General features: G+C 32.0%; 5 protein-coding genes across 10 annotated transcripts; 3 read left to right on the top strand and 2 right to left on the bottom strand.

The window, feature by feature from the left end:
* The first annotated feature begins 2016 nt into the window (after positions 1-2016).
* LOC100743194 (PR domain zinc finger protein 13) lies at positions 2017-4651 on the top strand. The gene is made up of 5 exons (XM_012390029.3): positions 2017-2091; positions 2769-2942; positions 3040-3289; positions 3357-4014; positions 4191-4651. The coding sequence occupies exons 1-5, from the start codon at positions 2017-2019 to the stop codon at positions 4423-4425; spliced, it is 1392 nt and encodes a 463-aa protein (XP_012245452.2). The 3' UTR covers positions 4426-4651.
* An 865-nt stretch (positions 4652-5516) lies between these two features.
* LOC100741153 (ATP synthase subunit delta, mitochondrial) lies at positions 5517-6646 on the top strand. Its single transcript, XM_003492347.4, has 4 exons — positions 5517-5675; positions 5897-6025; positions 6108-6305; positions 6411-6646. Exons 2-4 carry the CDS (start codon positions 5906-5908, stop codon positions 6576-6578), a joined length of 486 nt encoding a protein of 161 aa, XP_003492395.1. The 5' UTR covers positions 5517-5675; positions 5897-5905; the 3' UTR covers positions 6579-6646.
* A 356-nt stretch (positions 6647-7002) lies between these two features.
* Positions 7003-12050, bottom strand: LOC100741031 (zinc finger protein 148). 5 transcript variants are annotated; one of them, XM_033322854.1, is made up of 7 exons: positions 12035-12050; positions 11791-11945; positions 11336-11576; positions 10608-10828; positions 9764-10046; positions 9345-9531; positions 7003-9272 (listed from the first exon to the last, which is right to left on the bottom strand). In XM_033322854.1, the coding sequence occupies exons 2-7, from the start codon at positions 11795-11797 to the stop codon at positions 7719-7721; spliced, it is 2493 nt and encodes an 830-aa protein (XP_033178745.1). In that variant the 5' UTR covers positions 11798-11945; positions 12035-12050; the 3' UTR covers positions 7003-7718. The 5 variants fall into 5 exon arrangements, with proteins under 5 accessions (XP_033178745.1, XP_033178744.1, XP_012245477.1 ...); XM_033322853.1 differs by lacking the exons at positions 11791-11945; positions 12035-12050 and adding an exon at positions 11678-11702; XM_012390054.3 differs by lacking the exons at positions 11336-11576; positions 11791-11945; positions 12035-12050 and adding an exon at positions 10273-10287 and having other exon boundaries at positions 9764-10109; positions 10608-10734.
* A 282-nt stretch (positions 12051-12332) lies between these two features.
* LOC100741357 (pyridoxal kinase) lies at positions 12333-14329 on the top strand. Its single transcript, XM_003492349.4, has 7 exons — positions 12333-12702; positions 12918-13017; positions 13138-13281; positions 13355-13475; positions 13541-13683; positions 13768-13947; positions 14023-14329. The coding sequence occupies exons 1-7, from the start codon at positions 12610-12612 to the stop codon at positions 14142-14144; spliced, it is 903 nt and encodes a 300-aa protein (XP_003492397.1). The 5' UTR covers positions 12333-12609; the 3' UTR covers positions 14145-14329.
* On the bottom strand, positions 14269-19119 carry LOC100741476 (DNA-directed RNA polymerase III subunit RPC2). 2 transcript variants are annotated; one of them, XM_003492350.4, is made up of 16 exons: positions 19054-19119; positions 18822-18976; positions 18571-18747; positions 18206-18497; positions 17972-18129; positions 17798-17903; positions 17541-17726; positions 17364-17477; positions 17086-17286; positions 16726-17003; positions 16517-16656; positions 15858-16450; positions 15523-15769; positions 15286-15450; positions 15081-15211; positions 14269-15000 (listed from the first exon to the last, which is right to left on the bottom strand). In XM_003492350.4, the coding sequence occupies exons 1-16, from the start codon at positions 19117-19119 to the stop codon at positions 14617-14619; spliced, it is 3393 nt and encodes a 1130-aa protein (XP_003492398.1). In that variant the 3' UTR covers positions 14269-14616. The 2 variants fall into 2 exon arrangements, with proteins under 2 accessions (XP_003492398.1, XP_012245455.1); XM_012390032.1 differs by having other exon boundaries at positions 14617-15000; positions 19043-19063.
* Between the last annotated feature and the right edge of the window lie 4 nt (positions 19120-19123).

Here is a 19123-nt window from a genome sequence, read left to right on the forward strand (position 1 = left end):
CTTGCGGTTCTTTCAATGCACCCTGATTTTAGAAAGAGACAACGAGAGGGTGGAACTCCAAGTTCGGACGATGTCAAAAACTATCCAAGAGACGGACTAAGCCATCATGGAAATGCTATCAACGAAACGCAAAAGAGATTTCTACTTTTTAAGTACCACGCATTTCGCAATAAGGAATCGTTCTTCCTTTAAGAAAGGACACAACCTTACAACGACAGGTACAACGGAAGACAACCTGTCGTGTGTCGACCCTGTGATTTGTAGAACAATCTAATTAATTATTACGATAATTAATTATTACGAAGAATTACGAAGAAAGGCCGGCTCGAAACAGAAAGTATAAAAGATTCGAAGAACACTTGCCGCAACTTAGGTCGGTACGCAATATTATGTGGTTGATGGCAAAAGACCACTTGTGCTTGAGCTTCGAGGGACCAGGACAAGGGTTGGTACAAGGGATGGTGCAGCTTGTGAACACTCGTGTCATTCCCTGGTCCGGCACCATTCATCCGGGATGAATCACTTTACCAATGGAGGAAATCCATCGAGGAAATACCATGCCCTTCCTTCGATTATCTTTCCTTCGGTTTAACGAATACGTTACTTTGGCAGCACCAATTTGTACTGTAAGATCGAAACGAAAATTCAAATTAAATGTTCTTTTAATCAGCTTTCTAGTAGATACGTTTGTTCGAAATGTTAATGTACCTATCCTAAACACAGCAATCGGAGAAGGTTTAAGCAGTAATACAGGAAATTTATCACGAATGACAATCGAGTCCTTATCGGAAACTAAATTGCTGTAATAATTTTGAAATGTCTCTCTAGCAGATTTAGATAAGTATCAGTAACCTCGGTCAGTACTAGGTATTAGTACTAGAGATACCTGTAACTACGTAACTACGTAGAGATACTGTAACTGCAAACGATCGAGGAGCTCATTAGGCTTCCAAAGCGTTTTCCAACTTCTTTGGCTGTCCCAAGTTCAAATCCGAAAAGACAGCAACTCATTAAGAAAAATTACTGTCCGCCGAAAACAGTTTTCGTCAAGTCACGTACACATATAGACACGTATACGTACGCGTACGTAACTTATCAGGTCGACCCGTCTACTACTTTTTCTCGAACTTATTCTTCGTAATTTATTAATTATCGTAGATTGTTTTACAAATCAGATCAATGCAGAGGGTCGACGCACGACAGGTTGTCTTTCGTTGTATCCGTCGTTGTAAGGTTGTATCCCGCCTTTTTCGAAGGAAGAACGATTCCTTATTGCGAAATGCATCGAACTTAAAAGGTGAAAATCTTTTTTGCGTTTCGTTGATAGTATAAGTCTGTATACATATACGTTGTAAGCAAAAAGAGCACGTTTGCGAAAAGAAGAGAATCGGTCATCGGAGATAAGTCAAAATCCAAATTGCAATAAGTTAGCTCGCGAGGAGAACGTAAAGATCGAAGAACGATTAGGTAAATCCAAGCGATATCGTTCGATCACGACCTACGCACGCGTGCGAGAAGAATGAGCCACTTAATTTCCTAATCAACAGTTGATTCAGATGCACCTTTCGGCAGCATCCCCCATCCTCCACATGGGAGCCTATGTTGGTTTGCAGCTGAGCCAAACAATGTCCTTTCACATGAGGCTTTTATAGCCCCATGAAACACTCAGTCAGAGCCGGCTCCTGGTGACGGCTGCATGACCTGTACGTATCACGTGCTCCGTGATCACAACCAAACGCGAACCAAGATCGACGATGATCCAGAAAAAAGGTATATAGTTCAGAAGAGTAGATGTAGGAGATCTAGCGTTGAATATCGATATTTTGACCAACTGTAAGTTTATAGTGGTAACCGTGGTGCTGAACTATTGAACACGCATGAATCCTTTGAAACCATGAGAAAATTAAACGATACGGCGATAAGTGAAATGTTATGGAAATCGTTCTTATTTACACGGTTGTAGATACAATACTTGCATGTACATTCTTCAATGATATTTCAACAAAATCCTTATACATGTCAGAGATTACGGAGAATGGATCACCCATAGACAGTAACCGATTTTGTGGGTCAAACAATACGGCGCTTATGGTATTTGCAATTAGCTTTGAACAACAAAGAGAACAACCATGAGAATGTCATAATCATCGCTTAACCCTTACTTTGCTCGGTTAAGGATATAATCTTCTCCTTATACCTGTGGTAACAAATTCATTAGATTTGTGTTAAACGTCTCGAAATTAGTGAAAATAGGGGCAGTCAATTAGTGGAGTTATTCTTCTTAAGCTTCCTTCCGGTAGGCTCCTTTTTAACGTATCGTCAGTTAACAGTTACCTGAAATAATGAATCACGCGAATCTTGATAGGTATACTTTACGTTTTTTCGAAATCTCTGAAAAGGCCCACGTCGTTCGTTAACGTTAACCTCGCTCATACCTACGTTTATACCCCCTCCCCTAGTAAAGCATTAGGATTCGCAAGTCGTAAGCACGTGGACCGTTTAACCTTGACTAGTTCTTTAAATACAATTACACGTATACTAACAGTGGTATGGGGTGTAACAGTGGAGGGGAGCGAGTGTCCAACCCCCTGATACTCAATTCGGGGTACGAGCCCACCGAATATTTAAGCCACGTGCGGAATGCAGTTCGAACTTAGTTGACAGATCGACATCGTGTTACCATCATCGAGAAACTTTAATACCAACCAAGATCAGTGTTCGCCATATCGAAATTGACCTATCGTTTTGGCGTGAGATAAAGTATCTAGCGCAGTGAGGATAATTTGATGATGAACGCTGAAGAGTACAAAAAGATCGTTTTATTCCAAAGATATTTAAACAAACCTATCGTCAGAGCTGCGGGGCCGATTGGAAAAGATTCTTCGACGGAGATCATTGATGTGAAAAAACTGTCTCAGAATAGTGCAACGGGAATTCAGTATGTATGTATTAAAAATACAGTTTGTGATATCGAAATAGGCTGCCGAAATAGAAAAGTGAATTCGTGTAAATTATTTCAACTGCATCGATGAATTGCAGGTTGAAATTATCGATGCGGAAGGTCGCCTGATTTGCCTAAATAAGCTGGTGACCACTCCTTGCTGGTTAAAAATCATCGAATTTGCAAATGACTGTCAAGCCTGTAACGTGCTTTTAATGACTACAGCCGAAGGAGTAATACTGAAAACGATAAGGGACATAACTCCCGGTGAACCACTGTTGATGTGGTTTACCGAATATATTCTCGCTATGTTGAATATACCATTCTTGTCACCATGTAACATACAAGGTAAAGCATATATCAGCAGATAGGATAGAATAAAAGTAGGACACAAAGACGTGTATATTGATTTCAGATCAGACTCGCTACATTTGTCACATATGCAACAACTTGTTCGAGTTCCCAAATCCTTTGAAGATACATTTAGCCCTAAAGTGCAATCGACTGGACAATAGTCATCTCTGGACGTTACTAAGCAAAGAGTTCAACATGTCGCCGAGACCAAGCTTGTCTCTCAACCTGTTCCCCAATCCGACTTTCAAATTCGAACTGACCAAATTGCCGCAAGCTCCGCCTGCCAGGGTATCACCGATCACGATAAAAACCATAGATAATACCGCTCAGCTTGGAAATAGCAATCCATCGAAGTGTTCCGATCGACCCTCTCCATCCTCTTCAAATGCGCTATCTTTTAATTCTTCATCCACGCAAATTTCACCAAGCATATCGACAAGAGAGCCGTCTATAACGAAAGATACACTTCATCGACAGTCTGCTTTCCAGCCATACTCAAATCAAAGCAACTTCCTTAAGAAAATCTATCCACTAACAAAGAACGAGACTGTTTTAACGCCCTACAATATGCAAACGACTGCCGCACCGATCAGTACCGACGTCCATGCAGCACAAGTGGAAACCATAGTCAGCAATCTCGGTAAATCGAAGCAAGGACACCTCTGCATTTATTGTGGAAAGGTTTATTCGAGAAAATATGGTTTAAAAATCCACATCAGGTCAGTATACCGTTCAGAGTTTCGTTTTATCCAGTATCTAACTTACGCGCTCCAAGTTTTCGACTTTCTTCTCAAAGGAATCATTCTCTATTTTCGACGAATTTCTTATCGAAAAGTTCATCACGAAAAATATTCGTGGAAAATATTACCAAATTTTGCATTCTTTCTATTCACAGAACCCATACCGGTTACAAACCCTTAAAATGCAAATATTGCCTGCGACCATTCGGAGATCCTAGCAATTTGAATAAACACGTACGGCTACACTCGGAGGGCGAAACACCATACAGGTGTGACTTATGTGGAAAAGTTTTGGTCAGAAGGAGAGATCTTGAGAGGCATTTAAAATCGAGACACCAAGAAAACATAATCGATAGTACGGATACTTCGTCTGATGGTGCTGACGTTTAAGTAGAAAAAGAGGAGATATTACACGCTGCAATAGAACTCTAATCATCTTTGACGTCAGAAACAATTTGCTCGTATATAGTTATAAACAGAATTCCCCGTGAACGTCATTTATTTTATAAATTATCGTCGAAGCTGACGCACTAATAGGAGAGCTGGTTTCCTTATAACAAATTTTATAATCAAAAATTAATTATCTTTTTAATATTCGAAATAGTTGTAAATATTTTATTATGTAAATATTTAATTATAACAAAAAATTTTAATGAATGCAGGATGTTCGATATAAAAAAAGATATTTAAGTACGCATCATAGGATATGTAACGACACTCGACGAGCAAATACATCATCACTCGATACTAAGTAGTACTAGACGACGACAACGCAGTGGTTAGCGCCTTAACTTACGAACGTTCGGGACTCGGGTTCTCAAGTCCCGACGATCGGACTCCGATTTTTCTTCCACGCATCTAAATTAGGAGAAAAACCGGAGTTATCCCAGCAGACATCTATAGCTAGAAGCTGTATTACCACGGACAACACTTTTCAGAAAATATCATGCATTATGCACGGTAAGAACGAACGAAACAACAAAGTTATAGTCAAGCTTCAACGTGTTTCATTGATTCTGATAATTATTCGTTGTGATACATAAAGCTCTGGTTAAAGTATAAGCCTTTAAAGTAATTTCTTTGATGTTGTTTTTAAATAGCTAACAAGAAATTAGAACCGTATGTAAAATATGTAAAAATCGATCTAGATATAAGATGTATTATACAAATTGAATGTATTACATAAATGATACCAGCACCTGCTAACACACATGAAGAAGTAATAACAGCCATGTACATATATACATACATACATATGTATATATATGAACATTGTGTGGTTAAATAAAAAATTACAAGTAACTCACGTGTGAAGTTTTTTTCTAAATGCAAAAGTTTTGTTAATTTTGCATGTCAGAGACACAGACTGAATTTCTTGAACACTTTTATTTCAATCAAGTTAATTATTTTCGTTAAGAGAACTTGAATTCGCGCAGCTTTATTTAAATCTAGCAACTGTAGGCAATAAAGAGGACGTTACTGAAACATTTCGATAGTAACGCCATCGTTTGAGCATAATAAAAACCTTGTCATCTGTACTACTTGGTACTATGTATATGTATTAATTGGTTTGGATTTCGTCTGCCTCCTTGCAGTGGCTGATACCAATTTCTACTTACATCTTCGATAACTGCCATAACGTAAGTATTTACAGTATGGGGGATATTTAAATAAATCTAGAAGATGAATGTATTGAACTTGCAGTCAAATTTAATTGCCTTCCATATATGTATCTTGTCTCTTTAACTCGTTTAAATGTAAGAGATGAACAATACATGTAGATCGAATTGTGATGTAACCAGTTCCAGTTATCATTTTATACAACTTTACATAAAACTTCACGAATAATTTTTTGTTACAGTATATTAAAATGGCTACTATCGCACGCAATTTACGCCCTTATTTAAAATATATTCGTAATCAAAAAAGAACTTACGCCGATGCACCCGTTAGCAATGAAATGAAGTTTACATTGGCTGGGGCTAATCAGGTATAAATGAACACATGGTTTTTTCATGTACATATTCTTTTAAATTTCAATTTTATGAATTTCTAATGAAATTGTGTTACAGGTATTTTATAATGAAAGTGTGATTAGACAAGTAGATGTACCATCATTTTCTGGTTCTTTTGGTATTTTACCAAAACATGTTCCTACCTTGGCTGTATTAAAACCAGGCGTAGTCACAGTATACGAAGAAGATGGGACAGTCAAAAAAGTTTTTGTTTCTTCAGGGACAGTCACTATAAATGAAAACAACAGCGTACAGGTATATATTTGATATATTATATTATTTAAATAAGAGCAGCAAACTGTTAAATAGTTTTTAATGTTATTCTACCCTAAAATATTGCAAATTAAAAAATATTGATAGATTTTGGCGGAAGAAGCTCACCCCGTGGAAAATCTTGATGGAACTGCAGCTAGAGAACTTCTTAGTAAAGCTCAGCAACAGCTTTCATCTGCATCGTCGGAACAAGATAAGGCTGAAGCAGCAATTGCGGTTGAAGTTGCAGAAGCTTTAGTACAAGCTGTGCAGTAAACATTGTGCGACTATTGTGTATAAATTAAAATATCAAACTGTATAACATTAAATCCTTAGGCAACATATTTTCCATGTTTCTGTCATACTCCTACATGAAAATACAGTAATATTAAAGCTATACAGCTATATTATATATACGCGAGCGCGAGCACGCCTGTGCGTGTATATATATATATATATGTATGCATACATGTAATCAAACTTATTATAGAAAGAAAATAACAATACGTACTTTTATGTAATAATTTATTACACGTTAGTAAAATTTTATTTAATCAAACAATCTTTTTTCCATAAGACATACTTTAAAGTAAGTTTTGATTTTTTGTTACATTTAACAAGTACTTTTAATACAACAAAGACTAAAAAATTTCTGTGATTTACTTTGTAAGAAATTCAAAAATTCATATATTTAACAACATTAACATTATTTTCATACTTCGTCACACTTTTTTTATAATTAATCTCCTTAAGTTGATGAATCACCTCCCTTCTGAGCGTTGTACATTAGAAAACAGTTGATAAACAATAAATATTTTATTTTTTCAACTATTAATATGTTTAGTACATCACACACTCGCATGGTCACAGATAATTTATTTTTTCTAAATACTACATAAATCCATAAATATTGTTGATTCCCAATATTACATGAATTTAAGTATCTTACAACAATCATTATGTATAAGAATTGTATGTACATGGTAATTGCACATTAAAATATGTTATATCCTCGTCTTAATATACAAATATCAAATTTGGCATTTTCGTTTCTTACAATGACATTTTTCTATTTTTTACAGCACACAATGCAATTTTTCCTTTTCTATAAACTATTCAAAACTATTCAACAGCGATGTACATTTAAAAACTTTTAAGTAAAAAATCTACAAATAAATTGACATACTTTAAAAATATATAACATTTACATATTGCATCTATATAACAAAATCTTGAAACATAATACAAATATATACACACAGTCCCATACTCTCGATTGTTCTAGACAAAATTTTTAAACATTGACATTTATAAGAAAAATTAGCTTATATATTACGATAAATAACAGATTCTTATTCAATATTTATGTAAAAATATTTCTTTCGACATGACTAGTTACACACTAAAGTATTTGCCTCATTGGTTTTTTGTTAACTGGCACTTCATTAATGGGGATAACAATTTTTCTCTACAACACGTTATACTGTTAGTACTTTTACAGCAATTACGACTGAATACTTTTTGCAATTGCTGCAATGTTTTTAAACATATCACAACACAACAAGACCCACAACCACCGGGCTCATTGTCGCAAACACATTCGCTTTGTATACAGGACACTAAATCATCTACTATTTTCGATGAAACATGCTTTTTAGCCATTTCAGGAATTGTATTGTTTGAGCAATTTTGACAATTTTGTAGATGATCACATTTACAATCAATACATTTGCATATATCTGCTTCGGCTGTAATCTCCTGTAGGATATTTCTACTTTTTTTTATTTTTATTCTATTTTCGCTTTCTTTATCTTTATCGTTCTCTTTACAACATGTGACTTCGGTACATTCGGTATTAATGTTTTCCACGTCTACTAAATTTACATTATTTACTTGTAGTGGTTGCAAGTCATTTTCTATCTGTAAAGGATACGGTTCCGGTTCAACTAAATCGACTAATGAGTGAACCGCTGTTGGAAAAGCGTTCAATTCCGACCAGGACTGCCGCCTTAAAGCAGATGGTGTTGCCAATGCCATGACATCTATCCAGGGAGAAGGTATTTCCTCCTCGGATGCTATGGCTAGTTCAATAGCTTCCGACTGCGTAGTTGTAATAACATTACAATTCAATACATGTTCAACTTCATTAAGAGATCCAGTTCGTAAACTATCATTAATAAATGGTAAATTTCCTATCTCACTATCAAAGAGTTGAGTCTCACTAGAGGAACTAATTATATTTGATACATGACTAGTAACAGAATTTGTGTTGTACAAAGTCGCATTATTGTTTTCAGCAACCGCACTTACATTTGTTTTATTATCATAAACTTTCTTAGCAATAGTATTGTCATTTACATATTGTTGCACATCACTTGTAAAATTCGTTCCTTCTGAGATGTGAACAATAGTATTTTGTAGGCCGTCTTGTATAATTTTTTGCTCCAAATTTAGTGAATTGGACTTATTTGTATTATTTGCCTTGCTATCTTGCACTTTCGTTGAAGGATTAGAACTATATTGTTGATTTTGCTCCCGTTGTAAATTCGAATTATTTACTTCATTGAATATTTTAAATTTGTCATAACTTTCATTATTATTAAAATTATCAATTGTATGCCCGGTAAAATTATCTATGACAATATTTTCCGACGCAAGAACAGTGACATTTGTTGATTTATTTAAATTTTCAGCATCTTTGTTAGTGATGTTATAATCAAGTTCTTTGGTTAGTCTGTTTTGATTTAAGATATCTATCATATCATTTGTAGAAGATGACTGATCATTTGGATTTTCAATAGATAAATAAGTAATACTTTCCTTATTTTGTGTATTGCTAGAAGATAACGGTATAATGGCATAACATGGCACATTTGTATTTCTCGACGTTATTTCATCAACATCGATTTCGGTTTTCAATATCTCACTGTTTCTTTGGTTTCTGTAATCATCTTTATTGACTTCGTGTTTCTGTAATAAAGTAACACAATACGATAGAAACATTGAAAACTGCATAATAACCCTGCAAAATTTGTTATGTACCGTTTCGTCGATATCAGTCGTTCTCTTATGAGTCTTCAAGTGACTCTTTAAACTATGCGGTGTGGTGAAGGATCGTTTGCAATTGCCTACAGTACATACATAAGGTCGTTCTCCCGTATGTGTTCTTCTGTGCGTTTTCAAATGATGTGATGCTGTAAAAGCCTTACCACATCCTTTTTCCCTACATCTAAAAAAATAATGTTTTTATCCATTATACATATTATATGCATATGTAGTCTGCTTTATGTAATTCACATTTGATATAAGATAGAAGAGATTATACAAATTGAATAGTGCAAAACCAAATCCATAGTTTTAGTGTTTCAGTTGCAATTGTATATTAAAATTTCTGTAATGTGTGTTTATATTCAGCACATTGCTGAAGATGAAAATCAGTTGAAAAGTATCAAAAAACATACTTGTAAGGTCTTTCTTGAGTATGAGTACGTATATGTTTCTTGAGATCACTTAGAGTAGTGAAAAATTTAACACATCCAGTCTCTTCGCAATTAAATGTGTTGCCACTGTGAAGTCTTTGGTGAGCTCTCAGTCTGTAAAGGGTATTGAATGCTTTTTCACAGCCTTTGTGGTTGCATTCAAATGGTTTCACTTTTGTGTGTACTCTAATATGAATCTTAAGGCTGTACGACGTAAGAAATGCCTTGCCACAACTTGGTTCTGCACATTTAAATCGATACTCGCCTGAAAGTTTTGAGAATTCCTTCCACATAAAAAGTTTGCTGGGCTACCTATTGCTTGCAGTATCTGAAAGCCATGCAGGTCGAAGCGTTCCCTTTATACCAGCATTGATGACTTTATAACCAATAGAAAGTATACATGAAAAGTTTGTAAAACATGAGCAGACTTTATACCTTTTTATTCATTAATAACAAGTACCACACCAATTGATAACATTTCATAAGCTTACCTTATTTTCCTCAGACTTAGCAGGCAAAAAGAAGGAAAGACAAATTAATATAAACATTATACTACAAGCATAACATGCAAAGCATATAATAATTTTATTTTATTACACAAATAAGATAAGAACAATTTTAAAGCATTACCATTGATATTTTAAGTAATTGAGAAGTATAAAATAAAATTATCATGACATGCTGCTACATATAAAGCACATTAGATATTAATAATATAAAAGATCTTTTTATTCCTTGTTTATACAAACTTAGTAAAAATTAACCTTTTATGAAAAATCTATGTTTTATTCATAAATTAAGATATATGCATACATAAAATTTTTACCTTTATGTGTTTTCATATGGGTACGTAGATTACCAACTGTACTATATGTCCTATTACAACCTTCATATTCACAGGTATATCGACCAATATGCTTCTGATTTGCATCTGGAACTATGCTTTGAATTGCAGTAGTTGTATGTGAAGATTTACTTGTTGAAATATCATCTCGGCCAGAATGGATACGCATATAAATTTCATGAGGATTGATTGAATGTATTGACCTATATTAATATATATTTATATACATATATGTCATGCCAACAATTGTATTTACATTATTAATAAAAATACTTTGAATGATAAAATATTAATTGCCACACAGTAATACAAAAGTATACGAAATTATTAAAATAGTAACACAAGTTATTAAATATAAAATACACTTAACTGAAAAAATATATTCTGAACTATAATTGAAAGAAAATGAAATTAATTAAATTTTGTATAATTAAATATATTCATTAAAAACTCCAATAATGTATAAAGGACTTTCGTTCACTGTATAAATACAAAATTTTACACTGAAAAGCAAAAATCTAATTTCAAAATACGTTATATATCTTATATCCTTATAAGGACGTCATACAAAACACTGTTTGCTGTTACAAATTAAGAGGTTAATAATGTATATCTTACTCACTGATTTTCTAATATTTGTATCTAGCTCATATAAAGGAAGTTTGTATTATAAACAAAGTAATAAATATTAAAAGTTTATGTGATCTTACTCGGTAACATTATTATTTGATAGTTTTTCGTCTATAGGAGCATCGTCATCGGAATACTTCTCGTAATCAAATACACCACTTTCTTCATACACTTTCCCAAAACTGGTTAAATCTAAACTATCATCCAGACAATCTTGAAGATCATGTGTCACGAGAATGTTATTAAAGTTCTCTTCGATATCATCGGCATTCCCGATTTCTTGAAATTTTTCGCCTTCCCACGCCGCCATACTTTTCTTAGCTGTACAAACAAATCATGAAATAACATTAAAATAGATGCGTTATTAAAAATACTACAATTTTTTTAAGTTACTCGATCGTTACATTAAATATTTTCTTTACCATCAGCCATATAATATATATTTACTCTAGAAAAATTTACTCTTTCAATAATTATTAAAATGTAATATTTATATGTTATATAAAAATACACTAAGATGTATAAAATACTGTAACTTGCATTGCATTTGATTTTAAATATAATTACTATGGCGATACATATTATAATCTGATTTTGTATCAAATATTTCCTCTCTGATGGAATCGAATCGGTAACGTTGAAATTGACACAAAAATAGTCAGAATGCCATCAGCGTGGCGGGCTCTAAAACTTTTAGAATGTGTAACAGAGAAATACATTGGATGCTAAATCTTATATATTTTATATATTTTACGTATGCTAAAATTACGAGATATTACGTGTATTTGCTACATATTACATCTAAAAAAAGATTTGTTACATGAAAACAGCCTCGATGAAAGATTCAATGCACCAATAATAATAAAATACTGAAAGATAGCAAAAAATATTATGTACCTCTGAAGCATTATATAAATATACATATGTATAATAAAGTATTTAGTGGCACTAAATCATAGTGATATAAAGATAGAGGTAAAGAAAGAGTTGAAAAAGCGATACAGGAATAGAAGAAGAACACTAGAGACTTCTTGCGTCCTTGTCTAATAACACATGCACACTCGTATAGTAAATCTATAAGTATAATACACTGATCAACTGTGCGACGTTAGTGTCATGCCTAATTAGACAAGAATAGAAGACGCCTCTATGTAGCGTTCTCTTTCTGTTGTCATATCGCATCCAGTTGCACGGTAATATATGACTTGCGTTCTTGCATTCTTTCGCGTATCTTTATATCATCTCTCTGGATTAAAAGGGTGTGAGGTGTAAACAAATTATACCAAAGAAAAAGTATTGAATAGGTAGTTTCATCACGTTCTGTAAATTGTATTTAAATATCAGCTGATCAAGCATGTGTTTTAAAAAAACACCACGAATTCTTTCGATACAAAGTCATGTAGTATCTGGTTACGTTGGTAATAAAAGTGCAGTATTTCCTTTACAGGTAAACAATATGTTCTTTATTATAGAAACCATATTCTTATCACCGTCTTATCACCAATGTTTTATCAGCAAGTTCATTCTTTCGTACTTTAAAAATGATTTTCATGCTTCATTACATGTTTATTTAATAATTACATGAATAATATTTTTAACAATAAAGTTGCAATCGCTTGGGCACAAAATAAAAAATATAAAATCATAATCTGTTCTATTTAGCTGCTGGGCTTTGAAGTGGATGCAATTAATTCTGTTCAGCTTTCCAATCATACTGGCTACAAGGTCTTCAAAGGCCAAGTACTAAATGACAAAGATTTAGGTAATATAGAATTTGTTTAAAGAATGTAATCAATAAAAAATAGTTTAAATATTTCTTAAATTTATACTTTAATTACTTTACAGTATACTTTACTAAATTTATACTATAATTACTTTACAGAGGAATTAATAAATGGTTTAGTACAAAATAATTTAGATAATTATACTCATTTACTTACTGGATATGTTGGTTCTGCTTCATTTTTAAAAAAAATAGCGGAAGTAGTTCGTGTATTAAAACATAAAAATCCAAATATTATATATGGTAAACAATTTACATAAATAAGTAATATTTGTTAAAAATATTATTTTATTAATCATACACTTCTTAATAAAAGTATGTGATCCTGTTATGGGAGATAATGGAAAAATGTATGTTCCTGAAGCATTGAAAGAAATTTATAGAGAAGAAATAGTACCATTGGCTGATATTGTAGTACCAAATCAATTTGAATTGGAGTAAGTTATAGACATTGATAAATCTAATATAAATTAAATGTATAATATCATTTTAATTATTATAGATTATTAAGTAACATAAAAATCAATACAATGTCTGAATTACAAGATGCTGTAACTGTATTACATAAAATTGGCCCCCAAACAGTAGCTGTCTCATCAACAGAAATTAATGATAAACTAACAGCAATAATTAGTACAAATAAAGGTAATGAAGTAATTAAGATTGACACTTAGACTAAATAAAATTTTTGAAAATACCAAATTCATATAAAATTTATTTTAATTTCAGAGAATAAATTAATAAAAATCAATATTCCAAAAATACCAGCTAGTTTTACAGGTTCTGGAGATCTTTTTGCTGCTCTATTTTTAGCTCACACGTATTTGCAAAATGATATGAAAACTGCCATTGAAAAAACTGTAAATTCTTTATACAGTGTCCTACTAAAAACTTATGAATATTCTGAAGGTATTTGTTCTTCATCATTTCCTTATATAAAGATATAAAATAAATGATAATAACTTTTTTCAAAATTTTTACTAGCATGTCAAGATAAAGAATCCCAACTTGCAAGAAAAATTGAATTAAAATTAATACAAAGCAAGAATTATATTGAAACTCCAGAAATCTGTTTGTTTGCTGAAGTAATTGTATCAACAAATTAAATGGTCAAAACCCATTTGCTAATATATTATACACATATGTAATAAGCTTTCCAGTAGTTAAAATTATAAAATAACTTGTTGATTAAATTTGTTATATATGTGTGTATATAAGTTACATATATAGTACACTACAAATGATATGATTTAATTGATTCAAAGAAATCTATGTTTTAATGTCTTCCAGTAAAAAATAATTACCTTATATATTTTTATAAGTAACTTAACGAATAAAAAATACTTTTATCAATATTTCAGCAAAATTAAATTACACACACAGATACTGTGAATATATAGAATGTCCCAGTTAAATGGAATCACCTGAATATCTTAAGCTATTTCAAGGATCACATTTCCACAATAGAACATAATGTAAAGTGACGTAATATTTAATTATTTAGGCAGATATTTAGGCGATCGCATTTAACTGGGTTACCTTGTATTTACATATGAATATCAGTAACCTTGATTCAAACTACTCACAATAATTTTTTAATGTTAAACGAGGTACAATGTTCATAGATTGAAGTTCTTGGAAAAGTAACTTGCAAGCATAGGGCATAGAAATCGTAGAAACACATGAACTAGAACGACAACTGTGACACCAACCACTATATGCCATCAAGCCACATTTGTTACATACATCAACATCAAATGCATCACTGGATATCATGAGTCTTTCTATTAACATCATACTAGCACCATATCCGATTAAACAATCCCGTTCCATTTCACCTAATCTTAAACCACCTTCTTTGGCCCGACCTTCCGTTGGTTGACGCGTTAACACAGCTCTTGGTCCTCGTGCTCGAGCATGCATTTTATCTTGTACCATATGTTTCAATTTTTGATAATATACCTATGTTTTAAGTTATATCCTTATAACTGTACATGATCAATATTAAATTGAAATTAAAAATTAAGATATCATCGACTTACTGGTCCAGAATAAATATACGCTTGTAATGGTTCTCCTGTAATACCAGAGTAGAAGATATCTTTGCCCAAGTAATTATAACCATGCTTTACCAATTCGTTACAAACATCTTTAACTTTTGAACCTCCAAATGCTAAATAAAAATGAAAATTGTTATAAATTAGTATTTTAAAAAATTATCAAAACAATAATTTCTTATTATTGTACCTGTGCCATAATGAAATTCTCCTTTTATAACACCAGCTTTACCAGCAAGTAATTCTATCAATTTCCCAACTGTCATACGTGAAGGAAAACCATGTGGATTCATTATCATATCAGGACATATACCATAATCATTAAATGGCATATCCTCCTGTTCCACAATTAATCCTGTGTATAAAGATTGATAGTAATATTAATGTACTTGCAAAATTAAATGATAAAGTATGTGTAAATACATACCAGTTACACCCTTCTGTCCATGTCGACTACTAAATTTGTCACCTATCTCAGGTCGTCGAGTTTGTCGCAATAATAATTTAATTAAAAATGCATCTTCTGCATTACTGGAAATCATAACCTTCTCAACATAAGCAGGAACAGGTCCTTTAAAAACAACTGGGACATCTTTGTATTCTGTTTGCGTTTGAACATTACCAGCATTCACTGGACCTATATTTGCGGCCGGCGATGATTTATTTACCATTACCTACAAAAAGAAAAAATATATGAACTTGCTAATTATGTAAATATGTGCAATTCAACTTATTTGTTACTACCAATGTTTAAAACTATACCTTTCTATTTTCCACCATTTCTCCAGGTGCAGCAATTCCATCACTATCGATTATGTCATGTTTCCAAACAGGTTTCTTTGTATTGGAATCAATCAATGGACCCATTATTCGATCGTATGTCTGATTTGCGTATCTTTTTAATGTACATTTTGCATTTCGATATATTAAACATCTACCAAATCCTCTATCAATTGAAGCCTTGTTTAAAATAAGAGCATCTTCAATATCGTAGCCACTATAAGACATAACAGCTACTGTTGCATTTTGACCAGCAGGTAGTTTATCAAAGTTTATTAGTTCTATTGTTCGGGATTTAACCATAGGTGTTTGAGGATAAACTAAATTATACATCAATGTATCGATACGATTACGTTGATTATAACCAATAGTTCCCATTGCTTGCTTTCCCATAGCACATTGATAAGTATTTCTTGGACTTTGATTGTGATGTGGATATGGTACTAGACCAGCACAAACACCAAGTAATGTAAATGGCTCAATTTCTAAATGTGTTGTCTTCTCATTAATGTGTGATTCATTGAATGCAATAGAACTATCATTTTCTTCGTTCACATCCAAATATTCAATTAAACCTAATAATAATGTCATAATATTATTAAAAACATGACAGAATTTTGTTTCTTATATTTTTTACCAACCTTCTTGTAAAAAATCTTCGAAACTTCGTATTCCTTGTTCAAGTAGTTTTATATGTTTTTCTTGTATTAGTGGATTACCATTCTGTACAATAATGTATGGTCTACATAATCGTCCTCCATCAGAACTAATTTGAATACATCTATGAACATTGTAACAATTATACAAAATTGTAATATCATATATTATATAAATTTTAGATAAACATTACCTATGCTGGTGCTGTGTATGTATAGAAACGAAACCATTAATTAGACCTTTCCGTCGTAATAATCTAAAAACATTTACTAGTCTCTGATAATTCTTTACTATACCCAGGATATTGCCATTTAAAAATACCATGTAAACTTTTTTATTATTGATTTCTTCTCCACCAAGTATATTAACGTTTTCAACTCCTAAATTAAAAGCCAATCTAACAATTGGTTCTTCATCAATTTCTGTTGTGATATGTGTCATAAGAGCTAGGTTTTTAACTAAACCACAACCCTATAAAAAGTATTGTATAAATAATTTTATGTATCATAATTAATAATCTCGATTGAAGTATATGTATGGAAGTAACACTCACTTCCCCTTCAGGAGTATCACTAGGACAGAGCATTCCCCATTGAGATGGTTGCAAAGATCGGGGACCAGATACTTTCCTGGTTTTTTCAAATTGAGAATTAACACGTGTCATCATACCAAGTGCAGAAATATAAGAAAGTCTAGACAACACTTGCGTAACTCCATGCCGTTCCATTTTAAATCGTTTAATCGTCCAATTACCCTGTTTAATATATTTTTTGTGTGTAATCTGATATTAACATACTTTTATCTATATATTGAATTTAGTTATTTACTTACAGATGATATGGCAAAAGCCAATCCATTGGTAATTTGGTCTTGTCTCATATGTTTTACAATATCAAATTGTGCAGCCTTAATTTTTGGTATATTTTTATCAGCTATTTGTTTTAACTGCAAACATTAAATATCATAATTTGAACTATGATCCTTATTTAATATTATCATATATAATACCTCCCAATTAAATCTTTTAAATAAATCTTCAAACATCAAAGACAATAAAGAACCAGCCAGTTCTAATCGTTTATTTCCATAATAATCCCTATCATCTATAAGTTTTCCATCAGATTGTGCTTTCATAACTTTACGAATCATTAAAGCAATGTAGGTTGCCTTCATTTTAAAATTAAAATCTATAACCTGTAACACCAAATATCATAGTAATACCGTTTTAGATATTATATTATGATTATAATTACTAAATTACCAACAGGAACATGCGACAAAATATTGGTTGCCAATATATCCTTCATTTCATCCGTAACACTAGCTTTTATGACTGAATACCTTTTTTGCTTTCTTTTATTGCTAAGAAACCTGAAACAATGCTTGTAATCAATGTTCATAATATACATTAATACTTCTTATACTTTTTAATGAAATACCTTAATGCTTGATTTTGAGCAAATACATTTAAAACGTGACATTCTTCTAAAGTGGGTGCAAACTTTTTCATAAATTCTTCTTCTGTACCAATAAGTTGCATAATTTCTTGATCACTCACAATCCCCATTGCTTTAAATATTATTGTCACAGGTATATCCTATATACAACAATATATTTATATTCCATTAAACGTTATTCACACAAGTTTTACCACATAACTGCAATGTACCTACATCTTGAAAAATGTTATGTCTCATGTAATATCTTCCAGCTTTTCCTACTATGTTAGTCTTGGTTTTTCTTTCATGAGTGGAACTATTACAAGATGCTACAATACATCCCTTACTATCTTCCTCTAAAATAATTCTATTTCTAAGCATTTGTTCTTGTATCAAAATTACTTTTTCTTGACCATTCACTATAAAATAACCACCAGGATCATGTGGACATTCATTCATCTTTGACAATTCAAAATGCGATTTACCAGTTAATACACAATTTGAACTTCTTAACATAATAGGCATTCTAGGAAAGTAACAGGTAATTCAGTTCATATTGTTTAATTATTAATAGTTCAAAGATATTTATTAGTTTATACCTGCCAATCAGTAAATTATTTTTGATTATTGGTTGGTGACCTCTTATATATTCAATATCAACTGTAATTGGAGCCGAATAATTTAAATCCCTTAAACGACATTCATGTGGAGTAGTAGAACGTGTTACATTAAAACCTTCCTCAACATCTGGTAGACCTACATGAACGTTCAAATATCTACAAAAGAAAATAATGTAGTAAGTGGTGCAATATAATAGTGTGTAATTAATATGCAAGATAATATTGCTTACTTTACATAAAATAAAGGATCCGCATCACTAAGTACTTTCTCATTTGCTTTTATAATTTTTTTTATCTCCACATTTATGAAGTAGTTAAAAGAATCAATATGTTGCTTAACTAAACCTTTGCCCTTGAGGAAGGCAGGCACAAGTTTCCATTTATCCTATAAAAAAGTAGTTTTATAATTAATTGCTTATAATAAATTTTGTTAAATAAACCACAGTCCAACCTCCATCATACCTGAATATGTTTTACTACTTTATTATATTTTGTTTCCGACTTAATATTAATTTTCATTTCTCCCATCTTT

The sequence above is a fragment of the Bombus impatiens genome, unplaced genomic scaffold, assembly GCF_000188095.3.
Source record: "Bombus impatiens unplaced genomic scaffold, BIMP_2.2 scf_0675, whole genome shotgun sequence".
Classification (NCBI taxonomy): Eukaryota; Metazoa; Arthropoda; class Insecta; order Hymenoptera; family Apidae; genus Bombus; species Bombus impatiens.